The 19,950-nt window shown below is 41.5% G+C and overlaps 2 protein-coding genes across 2 annotated transcripts in view; one reads left to right on the forward strand and one right to left on the reverse strand.

Moving 5' to 3' along the window:
• The window catches only part of pde1ca (phosphodiesterase 1C, calmodulin-dependent a), a 19,428-nt gene extending 7,992 nt beyond the window's left edge, over nucleotides 1–11,436 (reverse strand). The window contains exons 1-7 of the mRNA XM_034862760.1: nucleotides 11,170–11,436; nucleotides 9,143–9,193; nucleotides 8,378–8,540; nucleotides 6,294–6,407; nucleotides 3,817–3,999; nucleotides 3,306–3,372; nucleotides 1,567–1,683 (exon numbers count right to left, since the gene is read on the reverse strand). Coding sequence (XP_034718651.1) covers nucleotides 1,567–1,683; nucleotides 3,306–3,372; nucleotides 3,817–3,999; nucleotides 6,294–6,407; nucleotides 8,378–8,540; nucleotides 9,143–9,193; nucleotides 11,170–11,254 — 780 coding nt within the window. The 5' untranslated portion in view covers nucleotides 11,255–11,436. The remainder of the gene's footprint in view (nucleotides 1–1,566; nucleotides 1,684–3,305; nucleotides 3,373–3,816; nucleotides 4,000–6,293; nucleotides 6,408–8,377; nucleotides 8,541–9,142; nucleotides 9,194–11,169) is intronic.
• A 2,138-nt stretch (nucleotides 11,437–13,574) lies between these two features.
• Nucleotides 13,575–18,146, forward strand: LOC117938062. The gene is made up of 5 exons (XM_034862389.1): nucleotides 13,575–13,714; nucleotides 15,779–15,887; nucleotides 17,000–17,119; nucleotides 17,370–17,448; nucleotides 17,879–18,146. The coding sequence occupies exons 1-5, from the start codon at nucleotides 13,617–13,619 to the stop codon at nucleotides 17,968–17,970; spliced, it is 498 nt and encodes a 165-aa protein (XP_034718280.1). The 5' UTR covers nucleotides 13,575–13,616; the 3' UTR covers nucleotides 17,971–18,146.
• The last annotated feature ends 1,804 nt before the right edge of the window (nucleotides 18,147–19,950 follow it).

Here is a 19,950-nt window from a genome sequence, read left to right on the forward strand (position 1 = left end):
GCCTGGGAACGCCTCGGGATCCCCCAGTCGGAGCTGGTTGATGTGGCTCGGGAAAGGGAAGTTTGGGGTCCCCTGCTGAAGCTGCTGCCCCCGCGACCCGATACCGGATAAGCGGTCGAAGATGGATGGATGGATGTAGAGGCAACCAGGGGCGGCTGTGGCTCAGTGGTAGAGTGGTTGCCTGCCAATCGGAAAGGTTGGTGGTTCGATCCCCGCCCCTGCAGTCATTGTCGAAGTGTCCTTGGGCAAGACACTGAACCCCGAGTTGCCCCTGGTGCTGTGCATCGGAGTGTGAATGTGTGTGAATGTTTGTCTGATGAGCAGGTGGCACCTTGGGTGCCACCTGCTCATCAGACACCACCTTGGGGTAAAATTACTAAATTACTAAACGTTGATAGTTGCCCTCAGCTCCTCGCAGTATGCTGGTTGAGACACACTTTGCATTGTTGTGTACACTGTCCATGGTGAATCCCAACATTGTAAGGTATTTACCATGGACAGTTTAAATTGGATGACCTTGATGAAGTTGGACCAAATTTAGTCTTTTTTCATCAAACATCAACACAAGTCATTACCCATGACATAGTTTTGCATTACCAGACCTTCCCCCACAGCGCTTCAGAGAAGGGTCTGGCTAGTCCCCACAGCATTCCTGGATGGGAGTAAAACCTGCTCTGGTTTATTGGCATTTCTTTAAACCAATCAGAATACTCTTGGGCAGGGCTAAGCTCCGGACGGAGCCACGGTGCCTCTGCTAAATAGTTTCAGGAAGGAAGTTGTTTTGGTGGAACATGTGTACGTTCAGAAGTAGTTTTAGTCGTCAACAGAGAACTCTAATTGTGCAGATAGTTCAGCTAGCTGTCTGGATTTACCCTGCAGAGATCTGAGGACCAGGTAACTATAGTCCTCAGTTTGGACAGATAGTTTAGCTGGCTGTCTGGATTTACCCTGCAGAGACCTGAGGACCAGGTAACCATAGTCCTCAGTTTGGACAGATAGTCTAGCTAGCAGACTGGATTTACCCTGCAGAGATCTGAGGACCAGGTAACCATAGTCCTCACATTGGACAGATAGTCTAGCTAGCTGTCTGGATTTACCCTAGAGAGATCTGAGGACCAGGTAACCATAGTCCTCAGAAATCCACGTAAAGACAGAAGAAGGGGAAATACATATAATATAATATAGCCTCAAGCTCATAGTGTTTATTTTTTTTTACATATGCAGTCGTCCTCCTGAAGATCTATGAAACAGTTTGTATAATCAATTTAATTTCAAGAGTACATGTCACACATTTGTAAGCTCTGTACAAAGTCAGAGATACCTCCTCAGAATAAAGACCTTGCTGTCCAACCTTTAGCTTTTGTACATTTAGAGTTCAAAAGATCCAAACCTTTCCTCTGCAACCTCTTTAATCTCTTTTCTGCAGTGAAGAGTTTTATTACCATTAATCAATAAAAGATTACATTTAGTTTCCCCTTACAAAAAATGTACTTGGAAATGAAATAAAGATGATGCACATCCACAATTCTTCATTGACTGATATAGGCAAGAGGAGTGTTAGCTTACCTTGAAACGATTGATCAAGTCGTATCTGGTTAGAAGGTCATAGAAGACAAATTTCAGAGCGTGGTCTCCACTAGCATCATTCAGTGCAAACACATCAAATGACCACGTGTCCACATGCTAGAACAGATTAATAAACAAGTTTCATTAACGCGTGAATATCAACATACTCATTCATCTAGTAATTGCTACACTGTTAGTGATTGATTTTTTTTTTTTTTTATGCTTTAACTAAAGGAGAGATTAAAGAGACAGGCGCTCCTACAGAGCGTTGCAAACAGGTGCAGCAACCATGGGAAGTATGAGAAAGAAAATATGTTTTGAACATTAAAGCATGTGAAACATGTTCTAGTAGAAACACAAAATACAAGTATGAACCTGAAAATGTTTTAAAACAGTCCCCCTTCAGTAGAATAGAAGACACTTTATTGTTTCTGAGGGGAAATTTGTCTTGGACATAGGGCTGAAAATCTGTTGCTTCACAACATGAACATACAGTAAAATAAAATCAACATAGTGTCCTAGGACACAAAAGAAGAACACACATGACAGCACAGACCACATATCTGAAGGATTAATAGTTAAAGGTCTCATGACATGGTGCTCTTTAAATTTTTTTATACAGACCTTGGTGTCTGCATGAGCTGATCCGAACAAAGCATCAGATGTTACATGCTACATGTAGCATCTGATGACATGCTATAAAACCTCAACCATCATCCCTGTTCCAAAAACCCTCTGAATGACTACCAGCCTGTAGCACTCACTTCCTAACATTGAAGGGCTTTTAGACACTAATGAAGGACCACATCTCATCTGCCCTCCCCCCTTCACTGGATCCATTTTAGTTTGCCTACCGCCCACACCGCTCTACTGGGGATTTCCACTACACTGCACCTTAACCTGGAACACCAGGAGAACAAGAACTCTCTTGTGTGGATGCTGTTTGTGGATTTCAGCTCGGCATTTAACAACATAAACCAGCATCTGGTCAACCAGCTGGGCTCAGAAACCCTTGACATAAGTTCTCCTCTGTGGCACTGGGTACTGGATTTCCTCACAGACAGGCCTCAGTTTGTGTGGGTAGAGAACATCACATCCACCACCATCTCACTGAGCACTGGCTCACCGCAGGGATGTGTTCTCAGCCCTCTTCTCTTCACACTGATGACTCATGACTGTTGTGCAAAGTCCAGCACCGATCCCAGTATAAAGTACGCGGACAACACAAAAGTGGGGGGTCTTATCCAGGGAGGAGGTGAGTCTTTTTGCAGACTGGTGCAGGAAAAATAACTTAGCCCTGAACATGGAGAAAACCAAGTAGATGCAGGGTTGAGTTCAGGAGAAATCGGCCTGTGCACGCCCGCATCCACATCAAGGGGACCTGGGGCTTCACATGGCTGACAACTTGTTCTTGGACCTGCACATCACCTCCCTCATCAAAAAGGTACATCAGCGTCTCCCCTTCCTGCAGCGGTTGAAGAGGGCCCACCTCAGTCCATCCATCCTGACCACTTTCTGCAGGGGCACCATTGAATGTTTCTCTGGTTCGGGTACTGTAACGCTTGGTTTACACCTATCACTATTTCCAGCCATTGGGCATTGCCATAGGCCGGCTGGGGTAATGCATATTAATGTTAAACCTCAAACCTCAGAGTGACATTGTCATGCCATGGGACCTTTTTAAAGTGTACACACGCTTAACACCATACACAAACAAACATACATACACACAGGAATACCTTGAGCACAGTGATGACATTTTGGGGATAGATAAGACCACTTAAGTTGGAACTTCGTCGGTACATCCTGTCAAAAGGGTTATAACATACATAAGACACAACACACACTGAAAGCTTCACGCACTAGTACGCCTGGTACTGACTAGTAGCTGCAGGTATGTGGCAATATCAGCTTTAGTAGCACAAGTTGTATCATAAGCAGTTGCTCTGAGAACCTGCATGGTTAGTGACAAAATGCAGTTTCGACTGCCAAAAAAATTAATTAGTTTGCTGTTATTACATTTCAGTGTGCATTAAACTTGCTTGAACCCTGCCATGTACTGTGTTGTGAACTGAATCTACTGTGATTGACTTATTTTTTACTAAACTAATTTCTGAGGATACCATTAAATAATTCAGCAGTGGCTTAACTGGAAAACCACATTCATTTATAATCATTCATGATTAAATCAGTAGCGAGGGCGAACAATACCAGAGACTGTTACATCAAGAACACCAAACAAAGCCAAACCTCTCCACAAAAATGCCAGCCTGCACTGCATGAACGATGCTGCGAAAGCGCGGCTTGTCTTCTGTACGGCGCAACATCAGACGCCTCTGCCGGGTAAAAGTGGATGACAGCCAGTCCCGAACCTCTGACGGCACTGAGTCTGACTGGATGTCACTTAGCTCATCTTCGGAAACCGCCAGCCGCCTGCAGGGAGAGGCACATTCACTCAAACAAACATCAAGTCATGCAATCAGGGCTGTAGCCTTTTTTGATCACCAACCAACATGGGTAGTACATTTTCAAAATACAAGCCATCAGATTTTCCACTAGCCATGTCTGTTTTTTCCTAACCAACATTAATTTCAACTCCTCGTTTGTTTCGTTTGTCTTCTCCGTTTCAACGTAGCTCATAATCGATACCACGCAGTAGGCATTTAGCCAACAGTTGAACAACACCTCGTCACAACATAGTATTTATGGAAAATTTCAGATTAGTTCTACATCAGTGTTGACAGATAAATGTCATCTGTCCAACATCTTTACAAAACTGACCAAATGTTAGACTTGTTGCATCGTTTCGGCAGAGTTGTCACTGGCCAAACTGGCTACTGTTACCCGCCAAGTTCAGTTAGTACCCACATGTTATGTTATCTGAAGGGCTGCAGACAACGGATCATTTCTGCAGGCTACTTTATGTTAACATACAAATGATTAGCTGACTTAACGCTGTTGCTCTGCTTACTTAACATACTCTCTCCCAAGCTATTGAATAATTATTTAATTTTATCAGGAGAGAAAATGTTTTGTCTTGATTATCTGTTCTGCCTTTGTTGCTGTTCAATGAGTTGACCATTTGAGCGTAATTCAAAGATTTCTCATCTTTTTCGGAGAAATTTCTCATAATTTGAAACGGGTGTGGACTTGTCAACAGTCTTCGAATTAATGGGTAAACTTATTAAACTGAATGAGTTTGTTTCCTCAATGGGATCTGTGAACTCTGCATAACTGTATCATAACTGATCTTCATGTAGTTGTGAGTGTCAAATACTGAGGAACTGAGCTGCTTGAAGCTTCAGGTCAGCAATGGTTTGTGTATCATTAGTATCTAATTCATAATCTCTATTTACTCACAATTTGTTCCCCAGTGGCCTTGTGTCCCAAATGTAGATATTCATGTGCTGAGCTTTGGTGTCCATAGATGTAGATTGTTGGGGGGGACAAGGGGAATATGTACCGCCCCCCGCCCCCAATATTTAGAAGAGGTAGATTTGTCCCAACCCACTCCTCAAAAGAGGTAAAAAAGAACATTCAGGGGGCTCAAAACATACACACACACATATATATATATATATATATATATATATATATATATATATATATCCTTCTGACCTTTAAAGATGTTTCCCAACAATTTTAGACACCCCTATAGCCCCTATGGAACATACCATCTTAACCTCTCAGTGCATCGTAAATAAAGATGCACTCATGTGCGCTTGGAAATGTCGAGATTTAAAAACAATCTGATGGGAAACAGTAACTGAAACATAAAGTCTACTCGTGCTGCACAAATTGTTGCATCAAAATTCACGAATTAAGTGTCTGACACTCAAATTTTGTGAGGGAATTATGTGTCCTCGCCAAAGTTGAAACAAAACCCATGCCCTTGCTCCACCAATGTTACTCAACCAGTGGTGAAAAGTCAGGTGATCACATGGTCAAGTTTTTTCCGGTTTTACTGAAGTAATACCACCCATCATTCTACTGGGATTTCTTTTTTTTTTTTACTTTTTAAAATATAGGTCCTATAGGTCCTAGTTTAATGATTCATATTTTCAACACAAAACTTGTAATAAGTTTATACATATTAGCAACATATTAGTCTTGCATTGCCAAAATATTCTGCACACAGATGACTGTTATTCTGATTGAACCTTAGGTTCTAAATAACATTCAGTTTCCTTTTTAAACTGCTGGTTTATTGGGATTTCTTTAAACCAATCACAATTGTCTTGGGCGGAGCTATGCTCCGGACGGAGCCACGGTGCCTCCGCTAAATGCTTCTGGATGGAACTCGTTTGGTGGAACATGTGTATGTTCCCATGGGCCGATACCGGATAAGCGGATGAAGATGGATGGATGGATGGCACACTAACCAGCTCTGACTAGGGGATCGCGAGGCGTTCCCAGGCCAGGTTGGAGATATAATCCCTCTACCTAGTCCTGGGTCTTTCCCGGGGCCTCCTCCCAGCTGAAGTTGCCTGGAACACCTCCCTAGGGAGGGGCCAAGGAGGCATGCTTACCAGATGTCCAAACAACCTCAACTGGCTCCTTCTGACGCAAAGGAGCAGCAGCTCAACTCAGAGTATGATTGAGCTTCTCCCCCTATTGTAAGGAAGATGCCAGCCCCCCTCCTGAGGAAACCCGTGTCAACTGCCTGTTCCCTATGTACAGTATAAGTGTGCTTTGACAAAAGCAGAACTGAGGTGAAATAGTCTTGCCTAGTCTCCTCATTGTATAGAGCTTCAAGGACCGAGGCGGTGTACTCCAGGTTTTTCTTCAGGTCTGCCACGGAGGCCTCCCCCCTCTCCAGCTGCTTTATGAGACATCGCAACCTGCAAGACACCAACATCAGCATTACCACTTCATTTAAAAAATGTCAAATGGTTGACTAAGGTTGTAGAATAAAAGGTCTAGGGGGTAAGGAAGATTTAGCAGACACCCTACAACTGTTCCTTGCATTGACATGAAGGGCTTCAACCTTGATCCCTCAGATTAAAGATCTTGAGTGCCTAATCTAAGAATACCTTTAACTGTAATGTGTGTTTTACTATGATATAAACTGAGCTGAATACGCTTGTGTCCTCATCTCCAGAATGAGCTATTAGCAAGGTGGCATAGTTTGTGGCCTTTAAATTAAGGTCTCATTTAAAATGAATCTAATTCCTCCAGGAAATCTGTAGCCAGTGGCTTCACACCTTAAACATATCTTGGGATCAATTAAAACATACTTGAAAAACAAACTTTCAAGGGGTGGGGGCGAGGGTAAGGAATATGTTTCCAGATAAGTCTACAGAGTTATGACATGTCCTTTCCTGCAAATAAGAGCTTTGCCATGCATTTTCCAGGAGATTTCATAAATGACCAAAATGTTTTAGCCTTTTAGTTATGGCTCAAGGTTCGGCAATGTCCAGCTGTTGGTTGTTACGCCACTTTGGTCCGGACTAAAAATTCTCAACAATTATTGAATCGAATGCCATAAAACACCTCAGAAATCTATTGGCTACTGAGGAGGACATCCAATGATTGGATGTCTTGACTTTTTTGTGTCTCGCTAAAGAATCAGCAACCCTACTAGCGGTTGTTCAAATTAGTGATAGCCAAATTAAGCTTCATGAAGCATTTTCTTTATTTTCTGAACACACTACATGGGGCTCTTGGTTCAAGAAAGGGTTGAAAGGACTCTGAATTGCCATTTCTTGAACCTTTTTTTTGATTGCTAAATGACAGTGGGCACAATTGGAGCCACATGTGCATGTCCAGTCTGCCCCTCAGCAGTTCAAGTAAACCAAACTCTAGTTTCATTGCTTGAACACCCTTATTCCATCACTGTGAACCACAACCTGCACAACACTGTTTATCTGCAGCACTTTTGTTCAGATGATAACACACTGCTGTCACACCTGTTGACCTCACATTCAAAACAGAATGGATTTCAGCAGGGTGCATTGCAATTTCAGCTGAAAGCCTAAGCTTAAACTGGTTTTAGACTCGTTAGTGAACATACAGTAAACTGCATATATAGAGGGAAAGTTCAGAAAGCCTTTTATTGCACATAAAGAAACACCAAATAAGAATGACACAGTTACACATTGTACCATACTAGAGGAACAGTGAACGGGCAAAAGAGCAAAGATACCAGTATGTACAAATAGGATGTCTGTGATGTAAACTGTTTAGCTTTGGTGACTGTTGGTAATGCTGACTGTTGTTAGAGTTCTGCACATGTGGCTTCAGTTGTGACCACTGTTAGTAATTGGAAAAAAACCTGTAAAATGCACATGTCAGCATGCTAACGTGCTTGACTAAGAGTTAACAGGTTGGGAGCATTGTAAGCTGCACCCAGCTTAAAGCCCTGCCACAGAGCTGCTAGCATTAATGTTAACACATTTCCCTTCTTAATGACTTTATATGGCAACTGTAAAGGAAACATTTACTGTACATAAAATACATAAATAATGATAAGGAAAACAAAGGCCTTATGTATACACTGTACATAATGTATGTGAAATCTACAGTTATTTACTTTAGATTTCACAGTAACACTACTGTATATGATTTTTACAGTAGAATGCTGTAAGGTTTATATTACAACCTTGTCGACACGACAAAATCACAGTAGTCTAAGTAATACTGTAAAAATAAATCACAATAAATCCACTATAGTACTGTAAATGGTAGAGTAAATTACTGTATTTTTACTTTTGAACCTTAAGATTATTTACGTTAAATTTGTTACAATGTACAACGTTGCGTTTCTTTAGGAGTTGGGCTGTGTGTGTGTGTGTGTGTGTGTGTGTGAGACCTGATTGCAGTCTTCTCCATGGCGTCGGGTGCGTCAGGCGTCGGCAGCTCCTCAGCCAGGATCTCGGCGGCGCTGCGAGGGTCAGTCTGAATTCCTTTGGGCTCTGTGATGCCTGTGACGGCGGCTGTGACGGCAGTGGACAGTATGTTCTGGGACCGTGAGCCTGAACAATTTCCATGCAAACAAACATCCTTTGCTTGCTTTTCCATGTTTCTTTAAGCTATAGGCCGGCCAGGAGACCAGGGGTTTTCAAACATATTTCATCAAATAAAAAGCATGTTGAACTGGACATCCAATAATGTGTAGGGCAGCCTGAAGCCTTTAATCACACCATTTTGCATAGAATACTAAGGTATTAAAATACCTTAATGATTATTGATGATTATTTCATGAATCGTGTTTTAACGTTACACATACATGTAGCATATGGATCTTCAGGATGAACTGTATCTATGGGTGGCTACCTTAGTGACTACCGTACTTATGGCCCAGTAAGCCTATCAGTGGAGATTTATTGTTGCCAATAATATGGTGGATTCATGTTAAGAATTTTTATTTTTGGAAAAAATTCTGAAAATGAATTTGTAAACAGTAACAATGAAGATCCCTGTCCTAGGGGAGAGGGGCGGGGCGAGGGATCCAACAGAAATCCCATTTGTCAGATTGACAGCAGTCTGGGGGGATGGGGGGGGGGCGTGCCACTCCTGGCAATAGACTCCTTGTAATAGAAAAAAAGATGTAAAAAATGTTCTTTGTTGAACTCACGTGCAAAGCGGGCCAGCGGATGGCGGTTGCTGTCCCCCGCCTCATTTGCAACTGGAAAGAGAAGATTTAGAATATATTTTACTATACAGATGTTTACAGATGTTTACAGTTTACAGGACAAATGTAGCATAATCTGACATCTGACCCGTGTGTGTGTGTGTGTGTGTGTGTGAGTGATTGGGGGATGGAATCAGGCAGGGGAGGAGGAAGGAACAGCCACTTCATTAGTGATAATGACTCCCTGAGCTCAGCAACCTAACAACTGACAACACACACATTTAGTTGCACTAGTCAAAATGATGTCACAGTCTTTTCCAAATCTCTTCTGGTTCCCATAGAGACAGCAGTCAGTAAACATAGACAGACACTCACACACACACTGCAAACTGAAATGGCTTTCTGTTCTATATAAATTCTGAGGTTAAGGAAAAGGGAAAAGGAAGAAAGTAAACTTTATTTTCTGTGTGTGTGTGTGTGTGATCTCACGTCTAACGTTAAAGACATACCATGTCCCGTAGGAGGACTTGCTTCTGAGGGTTGAAAATCTCCAACTCTCCTTCTTAGGCTTTAATGATAGCACTGCGCCATAGCAACCATAAACACCAATGTGTCGGCATCAATAAAAACATCGCCATGAATAAAAACAGGAGAACATGGCGGAGGTTTTTTTTCTGAAATCAGTGCTCATTTATTTAGATTTTAAGACATTTATTTTCAGGTACAAAACATAAAGTTCTCACAGTAATTTGTGTATTCTACTATAATAATCCAATATATTGTGTATGGGTTCATATTTATATTTCAATGTAAACCAACTCTGACCAGTGTTTCTGGATTGGGAATCAAATGAAAGCAAAGAAAGTTACTTTATAAACTCGACTTTTAGATTTATTTGATTAATTTAAATTGAAGGATGTGCAACAGGACTGAGGTAACACAATCAATGTTCAGAAATATAGCTTGCATTAAGTTTGATTTTTAAAAATGTAAAAGTAAATCATGCCAAGTGCATGAATTCGGGTTTCAGTGCTGAATTGTGACAGTGAGGGTCTTGGAGGTGAAAGAAAAAAGTCTGGTCAATTGCTTTAATCTGGGATTTGATTCAAAGGGAATGGTCCAGAATGACACCAAGGCTTTTGAATTGAGTTGACAGAGGCACCAAGATCTCGTCTGTGGTAATGTTGAAGTTAGGCTGTTTTGGAAGAGTGGTTTGGAGCCGATAAGCAGGACTGTCTCTTTGCCATTAGGTTTCAGAATGTTTGTGTTCATCCAGTTTTAAATGTCTTGAAGACAGTTGCTGAGTAAGGTGGGAGGAAGGGGAGATGACGGTTTAGTGGAGACGTAGAGCTGGGTGCCATCAGCATAGCAGTGAAAGTGTATTTTGTGGTGTCTCATGACCTTGCTCAGGGGAAAGAGGTATACGATGAAGAGTAGAGGACCAAGCCCGGACCCCTGTGGCACACCCTGTGGCACAGTAGCACAAGCTGATTTTTTGTGTTGTACAAACTGTTGACGATCCGTGAGGTACGAACGGATGTTTTATTTTCCATGGCCAAGGTGAAGTTTGAGAGGAAGGTAGTATGTGCAGATGTATGTGTGCCTATGGGGCTGTATGATGTGTATAAGCTATTGGTCACCTTAATTACTTCTGGATAAATAAATGATCTATCTATCAAAGCTCCAAACTCCAAGCCCCAAGCTAGGAGACAACAGACCTAGACCAAAGTCTGTGGACAGTGTGTCCGTGCTCACCTTGTATTACAGAAACCAAAAATGGGCCCCAGTATATGTAGGCGGATATAGATTCAACTAGATCTTACATTCAGACCAGGAGAGTGAGCACCTCCCTTTCAAATATCGATAAAGGGAAGGGGCCAACTTCGAAGGCTGTGTTTCATAGTTAGTGATACTCACTACATATTATGCTTTAAGTAAAGAACACCACCTGTTCTCTCACCCACCCCCACACACACACACAAACACACACACACGTCATAGCGCACTTTAAAAACAGACCAGTCTCTTACCGATGGTGAAGCTGAAGCCATCGATGCTGAAAGTGGCACTGCGACACTTTTTAAATCCCTGTTTTTTAGACGTTAGCTCCGTCATTGTGGCTTTTGATGCACACTCCTCTGCTCTCAGTGTGTCAGGAGATAAGTGAGGAGAGCAGGGCGCTGGTTCCCCAGAGGCTGGTCCCCTCTGAGTGGCTGTAAACCTGGCAGCGCCTGTTGTCCCACCGGAGGCTGCAGGTGCTGCGGAGCTTTCAGCAGTCGTATTCAGGAGGAATGCTGGCCTCATCCCCCCTCCTCCTTCTCCTCGTCTTCCTCCTCCGCCTCCTCCTCCCAGGTCTTCCTACACCAAGGCCACAGTGGCCCTGTAAGAGCCCTCACAATAACAGCTCTCTCTTTCTGTCTCTCTTACCTCCATCATTCAGAGCCGACGCAGCAGCAGCTGTTTTTCTCCCCTGTGGTCTGTTATTCTATGATTTCTATTATGTATCACGTATAAAGCCAGTTGACTTGTCAACCTCTTTGTTCATCTCCCCTCTCTACCTCTCTGCCTCCCTTCGACTCTCCACAGAACTCACTCCACTCATTGTTTCCTTTACAATCTTCCTGTTCACAGATTCTTACCGTTCTGAATAATTCTGTGCATATCATTGTATTTCATGTGTATATATAATATACGTGTATTATGGCCATAGTGGTGTCAACGTAATGGAATAGGACACTCAGTTATTTCATTGGACAAACCCCAATTCTAATTAAGGTCCTACAACCATTTTTAACATGCAAGTGACCTCACTGCAACCCAAATATTCTAATAACACAGTATGTCCTGGAAAGAATGATGTTCATATCTTGACTGTAGACAACAGGGTTGATGATTTATCAAGCTTTATGATTTTTTTTATAAAATAAATCCAGACGGATAATAAACTGTAAAAATGGCATTAGGGTTTAAGGGCTTAAATAGGGCCTTTGTGTAAAAAATGTATAAACATTACTTTACAACCTATATTAAATTGACAGCGCGACAATGACAAGATATTTAATGTTTAATGTTTCACAGATTTTGAATTTGATACCTGCAAAACGTTCCATAAAAGCTGGGACAGGGGTAGTCTTGCTTTGCCAGACCCTCCTTCAAAGTGCGCTGAAGGAAGGTCTGGCTTCTCCACAAAGAATTCGGGGATGGGAGGAAAACAGGCTCTTGTTCAATGGCATTTATTTAACCCCCCTGTTGTCTTCTGGGCAAATTTTACCCCTTTCCAAAAAGTTTCTATGTCAATAATTTGGGTTTCTTTCAAACCAGTTGTCCAAAGAATTAACGTGGATGGTTCCCAACAACGCTCTTCATAAGTAAAATAAATACTCTTATACTATATAGTTCACTACTTCTGTGTTTTTTGTTCATTTTATATCATTTGGAGAAAAAACAATTGATAATAGAACTTGTCCGTGACAAATGTAAAAAAAGAAAAATGTCAAAAGACAAATGTCAGAAGTGACAAATGTGACAAATGTGTGAAAAAAAGAAAAGATATTTTACTTTTTTGATGAAACATAAGCATTTCCCAAAACTCTACAAGTCTGGCCCTTGATGTGATTGTCATGCGCTCGGGTAGTTTTGCCACGTTGACACATTTTAAATGACTGTGCTCAGCCAGGAGTGAAAGACAGCATTCTGTCCAGAGGTGACAGGGTGGAAGAGTTTAACTGGGATCACTCCGCCTCATTATTACTTCTTCCACTTACTGAGGTCTAAATGTGAGATGGGGTGGGACATGTCGTCTTTTGTAGAGACACAACTGAAGAGTGTTGAGCAACCAAGCAGAAATTAAGCTTTATGATCTTTTGGGAAGTGTATGCTGGAACAGGCTAAATGACTCCTGCAATAAATGTTTCTTTATTTTTTGGAAATGTCTTGTCTCATGTAGGAGTTTTTTTTGTCTCAGACACTGACAGACAGTAGGATGGGACACGCGTGCCTTTCTTCTGCTCTATCACATCCTGCCACTAGGTGTCTCTTAAAAATCTAATATCTTTGCAGCATCTCTTTGTTGTTTCTTCCTCTGAAGCAAATTTGTAATTTACGAGGGGTGGGGGGTTAGAACTCTGGCAGTGGTCATGTGCTTTCCTGATAATTAAAACTGGGCTTTTTCTTATTTTTTTGGTTGCTTTTCAATGTTTTTGGAACCTTTCTTTTACGTTGTTATCGCCTTTTTTTCAAATTCTTTTAGAACTTCGTCGCCTTTGGGACCTCCTTGGATAGTTGGAGACCTCAACCACCCCCCCCTCCCCCAGTGTTGAACCCAAATGATGCCCTTCACATGAATTCAATTGAATTAAGGCGGTTTCCTTTTCAGAAAAGCACATGACCATCCTGTGATCTTGTGTCTCTCAGTCAGTTGAGCTGTTGTGTGCGTATTCAATCCTGATGAACCCTTGCTGAGGCAGTTTGGAGTAAAATGCACCTAGGCCGCTGGTTTTTCGCAGTACTCCTGACAGTCGGCGCCTCTGAGCTTTGTCATGCCGGACCGCTCCACGCCCAGTGCAAAGTAGAATGGTATGCGTTATTTCTAATGTACTTTGGTAGATGTGCTATGTTTGGGTTTTGTTTTGGTATTTTACTACTACTTAATATTACCTAATTCTGCACCAATCTTGAGTATCTCTATCATATATTATTTAATAAATTGCATATGCAAACTGGTGTTTATTTGCTAAATGTTCTAAAGTATAATTTTTTCCTAGTATTGACGTTTTGTTTAATGGTTGGAATGAATGTTAGAATGCCTTTGTCCTCCACTGTGTATTGGTATGAATTAAATAGATACTTTCTGCGCCAGTTTGCAGTATTAAGAACTTTACGCACTTTCAATTAAGCAGTACTGCAGTGCACTAAACAACAGGTATACCTTGCAATGCAATACCAGCCCTGTAGTAAAATATGCCTTTATCAATGATGAGTATTTAGAACTAAGGTTGGCTGTGCTCAGAGGTCGCATGGGCGGTGGTTCGATTCCTCAGCCACAAGTCCCATGTTAAGGTGTCCTTGGGCAAGACACTGAACCCCGAGATGCCTCCCATGCTTCCTGTACTATGTGAAAGCACTTTGAGTAGTTGTTAAGATTAGAAAAGCACTACATTAACACAGCCCATTCACATTAATTTGTACTTTTGGTCCATGTTCTACTGACAATTAGCAAATGTTCTATTAAGAGTCATTCCAACGGTGTGAATAAGTGGTTATGTAATCATAGGTCCACTTTTCCATTTCACTTTTATTGTATTTTGCTCATTGTCATGTTACATAACACCTGGGGTTTATGCATCATTTATACACTGTACACATTTGATGTAAGTTTACAGCTAAAATCTCACAGTAGTTTTAATGTTAAACAGGATCATACTCCAAATGGCAAAGCATTCTGGGATAAATTAATATTACAGCCCCATCTGTGATTGTTACAGATAACAGGCTTTTTTTTGGAATACCAATGAATCTTGGGGAAATAATGGACCAGACAGGGTCACACTACTGCCAAAGCTTCTTTGCAGCTCAAGTCGCCGGCATTGTGTACGTGGTGTTAGCGTCTTTATGGTAAGCACCGGGCAGTGCCCGGTTGTGTCCCGTTTGTCACTAAAATGTGCATTTGATAACCCTGTGCACCATCTTTGTCTAAACCAACTCATTTTTGGGCCGTCCCGACCAAGCCCGACCAGATGTGACCCTAACGGAGACTTTTAGGGTCAATAACAGGGCCAAAGGTACCTGACCAAGTGTCCGTATTTCACACAACGGGAGTGAGAAGGCGTTGGCCAGAACACTCCATGGCAATGACATGTGGATATTTCCTGCTTGACAGTGGAAGTTGTGGCCTACAAAAGCCACTTGAGGCCACGTGTATTCACCAAAAATCTGATCTCATGAGCAAAGTTAAGTTACAGTAAAATCAACTCCTATCTGACATAAATTGAATATTGTTAACTTTATTTTTACAATACAAAATTAAATCATTTAGGGAATTCTTATGTGCCCAGTCAAAAAAGCTAAATGGTTTTGGGGATATGTTGGGGGGAAAAAAACATGAAATCATGTGATCATCTCATTATTAAGTAACTAAACGAACCAGAAAGTCATATCCCAGAGCCCTGAACATGGACTGGACTGAGACAGTTATCCTCACAATAGAGAGCGTCGGTGTCACTTTTACACACTTTTTAATTGGCCATCTTGACATAACCTTTAAAGATAACCTGTCTTAAGAGAAGTTAGACAAAAACTGACAAAGCTCCTATGTTCTATGCAATGGTATAATTGTACAACTTTTATGCATTTGGATTTCATTTGAAAAAATAAAAATAAACCTTGACCTTGATTCATTTTCCATAAAATGCAAAACGTTAAAACTGTGTTTAGCACAAGCATTGTAACTGTAGCACTGTAAAACGATAATGATGGGTTAGCCTTTCAAAGGCTCCGCAGGAAGCTGTCACGTTGTTAAAGAACAGCACTCCCAGCTGATGCCCACTAGATGGCTCCATGTCCTTATAAAATGCCCAATGAGGTGTTTCAAGGCAGCCAACAGGTACCTAAACAGTGACTGTGCTTGTTTCTCTGATGCAGGTACTTTGGGGTACCATGCCAAGTGGTTTATGGATCCCTGGTCTCACAGATTAAGAAGTGGAGAACCATGGCTGGCTGCACCATGGGAGGACAGAGGTGCCTGTACAAGGTATGTGTGTGTGTAGGATGGCCAGATTAGAATGGGTACAATTCTGGGCAGGGCATGAATTTCAGAACCCTAAAATACAGATAAAAAAATCTTTAAAATCATAAACTCAAGTATCATTATGAAAAAAATAAAACAAACTCAAAGTGCAGGTCTGAACAGTTGTGCCGTCAGTTATAGATTACTATCACTAACTTATACTGTGTGTAGTTTGCTGCTAGCATGCAGCCTAACATCTGACGTGTGTGTGTGTGTGTGTGTGTGTGTTTCAGGCATATATGTTTTGGAAGGTGAAGGAAGATCTGGCTTTGATGCGGCCCCCATATTAATTTAAGTTTATAATAAATGTTGGCCCACCTAGTTTTTTTAGCTTTTTCCAAAATTATTGGTGCCTTTTGTCAACGTTTTTGACACTATTTCTAATGATTTTGAGGCTTTGTTGCTTATTTTGAAGTCTTTGACATTTTCTGGAAGCAAAGTGGAACTTTTTCCAAAATCTTTGTCTGGTTTTTACCAACGTTTTTGGTGCTTTTTTATTGATGTTTTTGTGATTGTGAGTGTGATGTGAGTTATTTTAAGGCAACAAACACACACCCAGTGACTGGGCTTGCTTCTCTCAGGCCCCCCACACCCCCCTAATCCATTGGACTAGAGTGCTGTCACTGGGCTGTCTGTTCTGCCGATCTTACCAGCCCATGTCACATGACTGATTCCATGAGGACTATCCAAAAGTCTGATATTACGGAACCAGCACTGGAACTGTTTTATAGCAGCAACAGACCAAGCCTATGTGAAATGTGTATTTTATTTGTATATACAATTTGTTTAAAATAACTTGATTTGATCAGATTCAATTTTATTGTGATTGTGCAGTGTAAACGTAGAAATACTGCGATACACAGTTTGCATCCAACCACAAAAAAAGCAGAAAAGTGCAATGTGATATTCAAGTATATACACTAATAATGAATCTGAGGTTTTATTTAGCAGAAATAAAATATATTCTCTCATATCCAATATTTCCTTGAACGATTTGGACTGCATGTACGGTCTCTGGTCTCTTTTGAAATCTAACACTCTTCAGTTTTTGCCGATATGTTATTTTGTCTCTGCAGCTGCAGTCTGCCTCGGTCCACTTCATAGCAGCTAAACACACCACGCCCTTTAAGGGCTACGTGGACGACATCACCTTCCGGCTGGTCTCCTATCACTTCTTCACTTGCTGTCACGTTTCGGTAGGTGTTCACTCTCCTCTCGTTCCTTAGCCAACTACACAAGCTAGTTTTCCCATGTCAATCAACCACTGACAACTAATGGGAAACAGTGCTTCCTTCTGGTCCTCCCTGCACCTCTCTCTCTTCTCTCTCTATTTCTGTTTGCTCTCTGTCTCAACCTCTTACTCTGAGGGTTTTTTCTTCCTTTCATGCTATCTGTTTCTTTGCAGCTTTGTCTTTTATGTAACGCGTATAGTAAATTTGTCTGTAGGCCATGTCCATCTCTGAGACCTGGTATGCCATCAAAGACCACGGCACCAACTACTGCAACCTCTACAACCTCATAGAAGGTAAGATCGGACAACAGGACGCTGATTAAAACAACTGACAGCCTTTTGCTAACCATTCAGTCTACACCAGGGGACCACAACCTTTTCTAGGTACACCAGGGGTCTACAAACCATTCAAGGTACACCAGGGGTCTGCCAAGGAGCCCTAACCTGAAAGAGAGACGGAGCAGGGACCCCCTACTACATATATTGGATGAAATTGAGTTGGATAATAAGCCTACAACGTCTGTTAGCTTAGCTTAGCCCCAGTAATTCTTTGAAATGTCCTTGGATTTGGGGAAAGGCGCGATATAAATAGAAGTCATTATTTGAACATAGAGTATGACATTCACATATACACATTCTTGTACAGTTCTGCCAGTTCTTGTCTTCATCTGTGGACCGATGCTCCTCATACCTGTTTGTGGTTGTCATGTCGTTTGCTGAACAGGAAGTGGTCTGACCGAAGCCAGAGGTTATAAAGAGGTCACCAGTGACTTCCTGTGTACCCAGCGCTCCTCTGCTAACTGCACCGTCTACTGACTGAACATCAAGGATCACCAAAGACCGTCACAGCCCAGTTGGAAAGTAACGAATTACAATTACTTACAATACTGTAATTGAGAAGTTTTTTTGCGTACTTTTAATTTTTAAAGTAGTTTTTCTAACCTGTACTTTCATGTTTACTTAAGTGTGTTTTTTTAAGTATTGCACTTTTCTACATTTTAAATCACATTTGTTACTGAGTAAATAAAAAAGCTCTCTAACGTTGTCTTGGCTTTGTGCACAAAAGACTGCGATTTCATTAAAGTGGAATACAAATAAATCAGATATAAGTATAAATAACTAAGTATATCTCCGCTGTGCTGTTAAATGACTTCTTCTCTGAGTTTAAATAAAGAGGAAGTTACAATAAACATACAGCTTTTATTGTAACGGAAAAAAATGGAAGTGGATAAAGTGTGACGTGATAAGTTAGGACAAAAAAGACATTACTTGATTGCTACTGATGTATTTGGAGGTTCTTGTTTGTTTTCCTTATCCAATAAATACACAGTGAATACATCACTTATTCACCAGTTTTTGAAAGACATATACAATATATATTTAAGCTAAAAGACTATCTTAAACGTATTCCAACAATGACATGAATTCTGCCTGATGATGATGATGATGATGATGATGAATCATTTTATTTTGGTTAGCATGCATGAAAGAGACAATTACCACAATTGGCCGGCGTATAACCGAAAATGGAATCGTCTGAAGCCAAGTCCTATTTTGGTCTATTCTATCCCATTATCCCTAAGGAATCAGTGAGAAATTCAACAAAACTGGCAAATTGAAAATGAAAAAACTGAAGCATAAAAAAGACATGTGGAACGAACTGTTTACCATCCCCCATTCACTGTTTAACATCAGAAAGTTGACTTCCTGCCTGCGTAACCTTGTGATTGGCTGTCCTGATGTGTTCCACCTGTTCATCAGCCCTCATGTCACCTGGCCCTCATTCTTCCTCTTGTAGTCACATGAGTCTTTTCCTGTGCACTTCTGAGTCATTCCCCGTGTCCATCCCTGTGCAGATTGGTTTCTAGTGATTTGTTGTTGTTTTTTGCTTCAAGCCAATTTTTGTTGTAGCCATCAATTAAATAACCCTTTCAAAAACCTTACGCTGCGTCCTTGTCTTAACTCTCTGCACAACTCCTGAAAATTCCTGTCAAATGTTCATTGCACATCTTTTTGTTTCAAAGCAGTTTTTTTTTAAATATACATGCACATATCAAACAAACACAGGACTTTCACTCAAGAGACCGGTGTCCCGTTTAAAACTAAAAGTAAAAAGTAAACTAAACTAAACTAAAGCTGTGTAGAGGCTACCTAAGTTAATTGCCTTACATAATGTTTATAAATTACACGGCAAACTTAAGCAACAAAAGAAACTAAGTCATCCTTTCCTAAACCGAACAAAGTAGTTTAGTTGTTAAAGAAGGCTGGTTGGAGATATTATCCCTCCACCTAGTCCTGGATCTTCCCCGAGGCCTCCTCCCAGCTGGACGTGCGTGGGGAGGCGCCCAGGAGGCATCCTTACCAGATGCCCAAATCACCTCAACTGGCTCCTTTCAACGTGAAGGAGCAGCGGCTCTACTCCGAGCTCCTCTCGGATGACTGAGCTTCTCACCCTATCTCTAAGGGAGACGCCAGCCACCCTCCTGAGGAAACCCATTTCGGCCGCTTGTACCCTGGATCTCGTTCTTTCGGTCCTGACCCAGCCTTCATGACCATAGGTGAGTCAGAATGTGTTGAAATATATACTCTGTGCTGTGGTTCTGTATCTGCTAACAACCAAATAAAGACTAAAACTTCATTTTGGGTCTGAAGTCTGATGATGTCTTCCACCTTGCTGTCTGCTCGGGGCCCTCGGTAAAAAAACAGGTGCGAAAGAAAACCCAGCGCGCACCAACAAAGAGCCACCTGATGTGAATGTAGCTGTGGATGCCGCTCAGAGGTGAGTCGCAGTCTGAC

The sequence above is a fragment of the Etheostoma cragini genome, chromosome 22, assembly GCF_013103735.1.
Source record: "Etheostoma cragini isolate CJK2018 chromosome 22, CSU_Ecrag_1.0, whole genome shotgun sequence".
Lineage (NCBI taxonomy): Eukaryota > Metazoa > Chordata > Actinopteri > Perciformes > Percidae > Etheostoma > Etheostoma cragini.